The 9,687-nt window shown below is 55.9% G+C and overlaps 4 protein-coding genes across 4 annotated transcripts; 3 read left to right on the plus strand and 1 right to left on the minus strand.

Moving 5' to 3' along the window:
- The first annotated feature begins 1,392 nt into the window (after positions 1-1,392).
- On the plus strand, positions 1,393-2,946 carry K452DRAFT_358254 (uncharacterized protein). The gene is made up of 2 exons (XM_033546178.1): positions 1,393-1,654; positions 1,712-2,946. The coding sequence occupies exons 1-2, from the start codon at positions 1,451-1,453 to the stop codon at positions 2,618-2,620; spliced, it is 1,113 nt and encodes a 370-aa protein (XP_033398195.1). The 5' UTR covers positions 1,393-1,450; the 3' UTR covers positions 2,621-2,946.
- Positions 2,766-3,781, plus strand: K452DRAFT_19608 (uncharacterized protein). The gene has a single exon (XM_033535953.1). The coding sequence runs from the start codon at positions 2,911-2,913 to the stop codon at positions 3,514-3,516; it is 606 nt and encodes a 201-aa protein (XP_033398196.1). The 5' UTR covers positions 2,766-2,910; the 3' UTR covers positions 3,517-3,781.
- A 265-nt stretch (positions 3,782-4,046) lies between these two features.
- K452DRAFT_226375 (uncharacterized protein) lies at positions 4,047-5,572 on the minus strand (the record flags this gene model as incomplete). The annotated part of the gene is made up of 4 exons (XM_033536821.1): positions 4,047-5,014; positions 5,088-5,417; positions 5,470-5,490; positions 5,542-5,572. 4 exons carry the CDS (start codon positions 5,570-5,572, stop codon positions 4,047-4,049), a joined length of 1,350 nt encoding a protein of 449 aa, XP_033398197.1.
- A 658-nt stretch (positions 5,573-6,230) lies between these two features.
- On the plus strand, positions 6,231-8,217 carry K452DRAFT_332213 (uncharacterized protein; the record flags this gene model as incomplete). Its single annotated transcript, XM_033545147.1, has 3 exons — positions 6,231-6,275; positions 6,299-6,388; positions 6,431-8,217. 3 exons carry the CDS (start codon positions 6,231-6,233, stop codon positions 8,069-8,071), a joined length of 1,776 nt encoding a protein of 591 aa, XP_033398198.1. The 3' UTR covers positions 8,072-8,217.
- Between the last annotated feature and the right edge of the window lie 1,470 nt (positions 8,218-9,687).

Consider the following 9,687-nt stretch of genomic DNA (forward strand, 5'->3'; position numbering starts at 1 on the left):
CTGAAAGTTGCTGATCTGAGGGTTTCTGATCGGAATGGGGCCACTGATTCTGCTCTTGAGATCACTGCTTGAGGTTGAGCGACCCCAAGATGGAAAACTCGGGAGCTTGGGCATGGCAAAGCTCTTCATGTTACGAGACTTGTCATCAAGAGGCTTCGACTCCGGTCTCTGCAAGTTGACAGACGATAATCCTGGAATGGGAGGCAACGGCTTTTTGTTATTGTTGTTGCGACTGTGAAGCATGGGAGCGCTTTGAACGGCAGGGCTTGAATATGAGTAGCGCATCTGACGGCTCGGCGGTCGATGGGTCCCGCCGTCAAATGAGCCTTCTTCGAGGATAGTCTCCATGTCGTTGGAGTTGAGTGAAGGTGATGGTGTTCGCTTCGTTGTCTTATGGGACCTGGAAGCAGGGTGAGGAGAAAGGGCCAGTTCGTCTGGGCTGTCGGACGCGGCAAAATGTTGCGCAGCAACCGAGCGACGTGTGCCGAAGTGTTGGCGGCGCTGTCTCTTCTGTAGTCGCGAACTAGCTGAAATGGGAATATTACGTCAGTGAAGGTGACTTGGTGAATGTGAAATGCTTGGCGACTGTCTCTATTGCGTGTGAAGGATGAACACACGTCTTTCATGCTCACTGTTGTCATCGTCATCATCTCGAAAAACCGAGAACGAGTGCCCCGGGCCTCTTGCTCTCTTGCCGTAGGTTGCCATGACTCGGAAGACGACGCACGCGAATAGAAACGATTGACCACAAGTAAAGCGAAAGATGAAGAGACGAAGGTGAGAAATATGGAGAGGCTTTTGATGGAGGGGACGTTAGTATACGGCCATCTTGCAGTTTGGGAAGCTGCAATGGGCATGTCCACGAGTGCGATGGCTGTCATGCCTACGGGTGCTGCGACTGCTGCGACTGCTGCGACTGCTGCGACTGCTATGACGCTCATTACTTCTCCCCTGCCTTTTCCTTTCCATCTACATGTCTTATCCGAATTTCACAGCTCCCAATGGCTGCACGGGAGTAAGTAATTGCATTTACCCCCTTGATCGTTTTCGCGCGTAGTCGGAGAGGCACGAGAGGCATTGAGCCCCCAAACCCCGCCGTAACCCTACCACGCCCACCACCTAAGCCCTTCGCATGATGGCGCACGTCTGCATGCCTGGTCCGCTCGCAGCCAGACGACGATGGTAGTCAGTGCAGTAGAGCGGTCGTCGGATGTTAAGGCTTGGTGGAGCTCGGGGCATTACTTTCTGCGCGCGGTGATTGGCCTGGATCGTCGGACAGTCTTGCCTCTCGAGCCGCTCTGCCCTACCGTCAGGCCGTTCTCTGTCTGCGCTAAAATAATCCCGACGCCTTAATACCGGCGCCACCTTCCCTACTACTACATTTACACCTCCCACCCGCACGCCTCTTGCCTCCTCTTCCTTCTTTCTTTCTTCACTTCACGCCGCAACCATGTCTTTCTCCTCGCTCGTTTCCGACCTGACTTATCGCGACAACGACCGCGACGACCGCCGCTCGCAGGTCTCCCGCGCCCGCTCCTACGCCAGTACCGCCGCAACGAGCGTCAGTATTTCCGGCGACATCAAAAGCCAGCTCCATGGCGGCTACAGTCATCCCCTTGCGAGGGCCTGGCAGGCCGAGAGGCAATTGACCAAGGTGCGCTCGGCAGCGCTTCTGAAACCATGATCCGCCCCTCTAACTCGGCCGCTGCAGTCCATGCTTATCTACCCGCTTTTCGTCTCCGACCAGCCTGATGAGGAAGTCCTCATCCCCTCCCTCCCAAACCAACACCGCCGCGGTATCAACCGTCTCGTCCCTTTCCTCACGCCGCTGGTCCGCAAGGGTCTGCAGTCCGTTATACTATTCGGTGTACCGGTCGCGCCGGGCGTTAAGGATGCATTGGGCACTGCGGCGGACGACCCGGATGGCCCTGTCATCCAGTCGATTCGCCTGCTCAGGCGGGCGTTCCCCAGCCTGTTCATCGTCACCGACGTCTGTCTTTGCGAATACACTAGCCACGGCCACTGCGGCATCCTTCGCGACGACGGCTCCCTGAACAACGCCCTCTCCGTTGACCGCATCAGTGACGTCGCCTTGGCCTACGCCGATGCCGGCGCGCATTGCGTTGCTCCCTCGGATATGAACGACGGCCGCATCCGCGCCATCAAGCTGAAGCTGATCGAGGCTGGTATCGCCCACCAGGTCGTGCTGATGTCATACTCTGCCAAGTTTTCTGGTTGCTTGTACGGTCCTTTCCGCGACGCTGCGGGATCTGTCCCCAGCTTTGGCGATCGCAGATGCTACCAGCTCCCTCCTGGTGGTCGTGGTCTGGCTAGGCGCGCGATCGTCCGTGACATCAACGAGGGTGCGGATATTATCATGGTCAAGCCTGCATCGCAGTACCTGGACATCATCTCGGACGCCAAGGATCTTGGAAAGGACCTTCCCATTGCCGCATACCAGGTTTCTGGAGAGTTTGCGATGATCCACGCGGGCGCCAAGGCTGGCGTTTTCGACCTCAAGACCATGGCATTTGAGGCCACGCAAGGTATTTTGCGTGCCGGTGCGACGATTGTCGTCAGCTACTTCACGCCAGAGTTCCTCGACTGGCTCAGCACTTAAAAATATGCCTTTAAATACGTGCACTTTCTATACCTACTGAACCTACGGTTCTAGGGAAAAGACGAAGCACAAAGCTTTGAGACATAGAGCTGTGATATTTCGTCCGGGCAGCATTTCACCTCTGGCGTTGACGGAAAGGTTCATCGGTCTGCTTTTCAAGGATTCCCATCTGTGGCAGGTGTTTTTTATTCTCATTCGGTTCTTTTCTTCCTTGTGGATCTTTCACTCTACACAAAAAGGAGGTTACCTTCAGCTCGCGCTGCTTCTCGATACGCATATGCATATAGCCAATGATATCCACGTCGCACACGCTTACCTCGACCCCGCTTTCTAACTGCATCGGCCGAGCCTGCGCCGGGCCGCGCCGCATCGCGTCGCGCTGCTGCTGCATGCGCGATCCCGTCAACTCGACCACTGGAAGCGTGCCTATGCGTTATCGTGGACGGCATGCTTCTTCTGGCGCGCTCGAGTACACCATGCTCCTGGGTGCGTCTAGGTGGCTCTGCGCCCGCGGCTCGCAACTATATCCATATCTGAGCGCGCGACATGGAGCGCTAATGGGACTGCTCCGATATCTGCCTGTAGAGCCGGTCAGCCAGCCAACCCTATACATGTCCCTAACGGCAAAAGAAAGGGAAAAAGTCTTTGCCGACTGCATTCATCCCGCCCGGAGAGGGCTCCTCCGTCAGCCAACTAGGCATCCGCGGGCTCGCTCGCACTCAGCGGCAGCAAGTAGCATAACGCGGCATGTCTCGGCATCGACGGCTCGGCATCGACGGCATCGACGGCATCGACGGCACGGCGCGGCACGATACGGCGTGGAGACCCCGTGCCGTGGCCGTGGCGGCGGCGGACGGATGCAAACGTGGTTTGATGCAGAGATCCAAGCAGGGTAGCGAGCTATGTGGTGGGGCAGGGACGAGGGGGGAGAGATGGCTGCGGACGCTTGTCACCGCTCCCGCTATGACTGACTACGATCACCACCGCCGCCGATGCTCTGCTCAACCCGCACTGTATGGCCTACATACAGTTAAGAGTAATATATGTCACGCCGGCTCGTAGGGACCTGAGCAGGGGGCGTGTCATATACAGCCAATAAAAAACCATCTAATCAACCAATATCTTGCTCTCATTCGTTCAGTCGTGTGTTGTTCGTGAATCGAAGGCCGTCTAACTAGCTGAATAGATAGGCAAATAGGGATAACCTACCCCTATCCAGAGAATCTGTCGAAAGAAAGAACAACAAAGACAGGCAAGCGCGTGGCCAGCCAAGCCAGGAAAAGAAAGCAGAAACAGCAGCATTATCGTCGTCGTGCATGGATGCAGACAGATGCAGAAACCGAATGCAGCACCGCGCCCTCTTCTTTCACATACCCAACCCCCCACCGCACACACTCTACACTCTCGTTTTTATGCACGCTCTCTACTACAACGACGCGCTCTCCTTACCCTCAAGCTCGCAAAACGCCTTGAAAGTAACAAACTCGTCCCCCTCGGCCTCGAGGACGCACTCCGCCGTCGCACCCACGAAATACACGAAGCCCGCTTCCATCTTCTCCTTCTTGGGCCCGACGGCGATGCTGCCACTGCCGTGCGTGCACAGTATGATGCTCGGGCCCTGGATGCCATCGAAGGTGGCCTTGGCGCCGGGTGCGTTCAGCGCCGTCCGAACAACGCTGAACTCCTCGATCGGGGGGTCGTATAGCGTGGCGACGCTGGCGGAGCTGTACGCCTTGCTGTTGAGCGTCGCGTACGGGTAGTCCGTGGGGTGCATTTTCTGGTCCGAGATGGGCGCGTAGCTGTACGTCAGCATGCGCGTCAGCGTCGACACGTCCTTAAACTTGGGCGTGAAGCCGGCGCGCACGACGTTGTCGCTGGAGGCCATGCACTCGATGATGTCGCCCGAGAGGTAGGCGTGGATGTCGTCGGCTTTCAGGAACATGGCTTCGCCGACTGAGAGCTTCACGTAGTTCAGGAAGAAGAGCACGAAAAGTCCGATGTCCTTGGGGAATTGACCGTCAAGGCGCTGCACCAGATCCGCGAGTTCGCGTCCTTCGTTGCTTGGGCCGCCAGAGCCAGCGAAGTCGTCGCCTTCGCTTTCCGCGGCTTCGAGAAGCTCTGTTGCAGCGGACTCGATCTCTTCGGGCGAGGAAGTCATGAGGGCATTGAAGGCTTTGCGCAGCGCTTCTTTGTTGACCTTTTCGTCCTCTTCGGAAGATGACGTCTCTTTTCCCTTGACGGTGGTCTCGAAGTTGGTGGCCTCTTCCTCGCCGACGAGCTTGCGGAAAGCAGGGACAGTGGAGAGGAAATGTGAGATCTCGGCCAATGGGCGGAAGCCACAGAAACCGTCAAAGGGCGTTATGGCAATGGTCATTTCGGGTTTGTGGTTGTCATCTGGGGAAAGTCAGCCCTGGGGAAATCGGATGTGGGCCCTCCCTACAGAGGGTCTTGCATTCACTGAGCATACCGGGGTAGTTGTCGGGGTCTTTTTCGTGCAGCTCTTCGGCTAGCCGCTTGTTCGGATGGGCTTGTATGCTTAATGCCTTTCTTATTGAAAGCACCTTGAACAAGAACGGAAGCTTCTTCTCATAGCGCTCCGTGATTTCGGAGCCCATCAGCGCCTCGTTGTCCTGCACGAGGTCGAGGAGCGAGCGTTGAGTCTCGACGTCTTTGGACGGCAGAGAATGATGCGTGCCCATCCATAGCTCGGCGTAGGGCTTGTTTTCTTGGATGCTGAGGTCGTTGGAGGGCGTGGCAGCGGCGTACTTGGCGGCGGCCGACTCGTTGCCGACCTTACCTGGGCGCGGTCAGTGTGCTGCTGCGTTGCGAAAGAAAGTGGGGTGACGGACCCCAGTCATAGCTGTTCACGCCTAGGGAGGGTCAGTGAGAGGCGCAGACACGCAAAGGGCTGTGATATATACCGCATTGAAGCCTGATCAGAGGAACCTGCATTTTTTCCGTCGCGCGCAGAAAAATACAGAAGTGAGAGCGACGAACAAGAGAGATGCCGATCGAGCAGGCACATCAGACGTCACGCCAAGCTTTCCCGCTACGACTCGCTTGCTGCTGAGGCGCCGCGTTGTCTGAGTCGTGCACCGTCCCAGAGAGCAATGAGAGGACGAAGTCAGAGAGAGAAGGACTCAAGGGAGCAAAGAAGAGCCATACTGTGTCTTCCCTTGCATCGCCTAAGCTGGAGATCGGATCGACTCCCCAACTGGATCACGGTCCCTCAGCCTTATCACGAATCCAGCAAGCGCAAGGCAACAAACCTTCACAACACAACAACAACTGTTTTAGACTAGCCTCATCACCAAGAAGGTCGAACGTCTTTCATACTTCTGCTGATGCAGCATGCTTACAAAACGCGTCTCTGAAACTCCAGATCCGCACCCGTCAGCGGAACCCACCAATCCGTCGGTATTTTAGTTTGTCAGCACGTTGTCGGCTCATCCGCCTGCCGTCGTCCGTAAAGTCACGCGAGCCTCGGATTGCCAGCTCGCCGCCCTGGGTTCCTTTCGGACAGTCCACCAGCCGGAGTACGTATACGTCACCCAGCGTCACTCATAATGAGCGACACGGAGCGAGCAGCACCCGGGAAGCAAATGGATAGATGCAGTACGGAACGGAGCGGAGCGGAGGCAGCGAGTTAGACAGTGTATGTACTCGTAGAGTAGGTAGAGTAAAATCACAAGCCAACCCGTGGCGGCAGCTGCCGCCTTCTTCGGGGCCCGTGCACAGATTCCTAGAAACATGCAGCCTGGCAGCGGCGTAAGCTCCTCTCTTGCTTCGACAACTCTAGTACGAATTTAGTATTCGGCACGACTTGCCCTTCTCAAGCTCTTTGTGGATTATGCCAGCGATTGCATCGCCTTCGCCTTAGGTGCACTTTGTGTAGCAGGGTGCGGGGCCAGAAAGTCGCGCTTCCGGCACCGACAAGGACGGTCGACCCGGCAACGCCAACGTACCAACAACGTCAACGACATTCTCATGCCCTCAAGCGAGCAAGACGCTTCCCCGAACGCGACGCGCAGCCAACCCACACCCACGGGCACCCGACACCAGAGCGACACAATGGCAAGAGCAAGGGCGCATCGAGCTGAGCCGGACCCTGTGCATATCCACGTCGACGAGGAAGACGACCAGTCGCAGCACATGGATGAGAGTCGAGACCCGCTAGAAGAGAGCGGCCGCACCGTCGAGGACAGCGATGATGAGGAAATAGTGGACGAGGCCGTCTTGGACGACATGGAGCGCTTCGAGGAAAGCTTCAAGGGCATCAGCAAAAAATATCGCCTCATCAATCGCATCGGCGAAGGCACCTTCTCCACCGTTTACAAGGCCGAGGATCTGCTCTACGACCAATACGACAACAGCTGGGACCTTGATGGCCAGGACCACTCGTACTCGTGGAATTCTCACCGTAGTCGGAAGCGCACACCTCGCTATGTCGCCATCAAGAAAATCTACGTGACTAGCAGTCCGCTCCGCATCCTCAACGAGCTCGAGCTCTTGCACGACCTCCGCGACTCGGATTCTGTTTGCCCTCTCATCACAGCCTTTCGCCACCACGATCAGGTTGTCGCCATATTGCCGTACTACCAGCATCTCGACTTTCGAGAGTACTTCCGCGACATGACCGTCTCGGACATGCGCCTGTATTTCCGCAGCTTGTTCACGGCTCTCAAGTCCGTGCATGAGCACAACATCTTACATCGTGACATCAAGCCCACAAACTTCTTGTATGCACCGCACCTGGCACGCGGCGTGCTTGTCGACTTTGGCCTTGCGGAGCGCCAGGGCACCGATTGGCACGTCTGCACCTGTCAGCTGCGTCCGAACGAACGACAGCATAAGATAGACCACAGTGCCTATGCCAGCACCATCGCCTCGAATCCCAACCATGTCCCTACCTTCCCCAAGACGGATACTCGCCCCAGCAGACGTGCGAATCGCGCTGGTACCCGCGGTTTCCGTGCACCGGAAGTCCTTCTCAAGTGTTCGGCACAGACTACGTCAATCGATATATGGAGCACTGGTGTTATCCTCTTGACGTTGTTGTCGCGACGCTTCCCGTTCTTCCACAGCGCAGACGACATTGATGCACTACTCGAGCTGACCAACATATTCGGACGGGCTCGCATGCGCGAAACGGCACTGCTGCACGGTCAAGTCTTCGAGACCAACATTCCCAGCTACAGTGAAAATGGACATGGATTTGAGAAGATTATTCTCTGGTGCACGAACCGGTCCGGCAAAGATGAGCAAGGTCGACGCCTCAACAACTTGTCGAGTGACGAAAGGGAAGCAGTGGAATTCATGGAGAGGTGTCTCGAATGCGACCCGACCAAGAGAATCACGGCCGAGGAGGCATTGTGCCATCCGTTTATTTTGAAGAGCGAAGAACAATTGTACGACGATGACGATGCTGTGGACATGGTGAACTCGCCATGAGTGGGGACGGCACCACCGCACCAGCCCTGGACCACCATCCACAAACAAAAAAAGAAAGCCAGCCCCAGTCCCAAGGTCCAGCCTTCCAGCCAACGGGCGGGAACAAGCGGCAATGACGCCACCGCGCCACAGCCAAACAACAAAAACCCACAATCAGCCAATCTCGCACCCAACCGACCACTCACAACCCGCCTTGTAATATTTTCGATAGCATGGCCTTTTTTTTTTTCGTAATCGCAGTCTCCGATTAACGAAGCCCACGGAGATATCGCCCCCCGTTTTAGATTGATCTATGATGATAGCAACGCACACGCATGTACTACCTACCGGGCGCGCTCAGTCATACAGATCTCACCACCACGGCGACAACCACGACCAGAAACCGGGCATGCTAGGTGAGCAAGCGGCGACGCGGGGCGTTCGCGAAACTTTTGCCGCTCCAAAACCCTTGTCCGTCTCGCGCAATTCCGCGCGCGCGCGCAACGCGCATCGCGCAACAACGCGCATATCTTGGGCGCGCCGCCAATGAGTAGGGGACGCCTTGCCCCCGAGTTAGTCCCGCGCCATGGGGGAAAAAATAACGCCGTCGTGTTCGAGGGGTTGCGGGATACCCCTACCGACTTGGGGAAAAAGAAGGGGGAAGGAAGAGTGAAAGGGGAAAAAAATCAGTGACGAGGGGGTGGCTTTTTTTTTTAAAAAAAACCTTTTCTTTTCCTTTTCTTTCTTGAGGTGGCTGGCGTTGGCGTTTGGCGTGGTCTTTGATTGTTTCGATAAGACTGCATTGCACGCACGCATGTAGGTACCTAGGTGGTCAGGTGGTGGTCTTTTCTTGCTTGCTTGTTTTGCGTTGCGTTGCTTTGCATCCGATAATAATGTCTCTGGGCGTGCGTGCTCCATCCAGCAACGCAGTCACGCAAAACGCCCTTATCTGTGCTACTTTCTAGCCTCTCTTCTTTTTTCCTCTCTTTGCCTGCCTTTCCCAAGTACTACTCGTCGTGCTAGTGGTAGTATAGGTGGTAGTAGCAGTAGCAGCTAAAAACGACAGGGTGAGAAGGGTTATGTAAAAAACAAAACAAAACAAAATACAAAAGCCAGGCCAAGCCAAGCCAAGCCAACAAAGACCGAGCCCAAGTACCTGTGTCCGCGCGTGCGTGTCTGAGTGTCTGAGTGTCTGAGTGTCCGAGTGTCTAATGGTGGGCGGGTGGCTCCAAGAAAGCAAGAAAGAAAGTGAGAAAGAGGAAAAGTGCCCTACCCTACCCTACCCTAAGCAAAAAGCATAGGCAAAAAGCTTAAGCAAAAGCGAAAAGGCGCAAGCAAAAACAGCCTCCCAAAGCCAGACAGACGGACAGACGGATAGACAGACAAGCCAAAACAAGACAAGACAGGGCAAGCAGAAGGTCAGACCTCTCACCTGGTGCCCTGTCCCATCCCATCCGTCCGTCCCCGTGCCCGTCCCGTCCGTCCACGTCCCGTCCCGTCCCGTCCTAAACCCATGATATCATCCATCCGTCCGATTCCCTTGATCGCCTAGTATGCCCCGTGCGTGTGTGTGTGTGTGTGTACGTATGTTTCCCCCTGAAATCTTGAGCCAGAAACACAACAACACAATAAAAAAA

This window comes from Aplosporella prunicola, assembly GCF_010093885.1.
Source record: "Aplosporella prunicola CBS 121167 unplaced genomic scaffold K452scaffold_11, whole genome shotgun sequence".
Classification (NCBI taxonomy): Eukaryota; Fungi; Ascomycota; class Dothideomycetes; order Botryosphaeriales; family Aplosporellaceae; genus Aplosporella; species Aplosporella prunicola.

Bases quoted from the DNA above. Each gene is read 5' to 3' on its own strand.
- K452DRAFT_19608 (XM_033535953.1), top strand. From the start codon at position 2,911: ATGATATCCACGTCGCACACGCTTACCTCGACCCCGCTTTCTAACTGC.
- K452DRAFT_358254 (XM_033546178.1), top strand. From the start codon at position 1,451: ATGTCTTTCTCCTCGCTCGTTTCCGACCTGACTTATCGCGACAACGAC. The intron at 1,655-1,711 runs GTGCGCTCGGCA...CGGCCGCTGCAG, and splicing joins CCGAGAGGCAATTGACCAAG to TCCATGCTTATCTACCCGCT.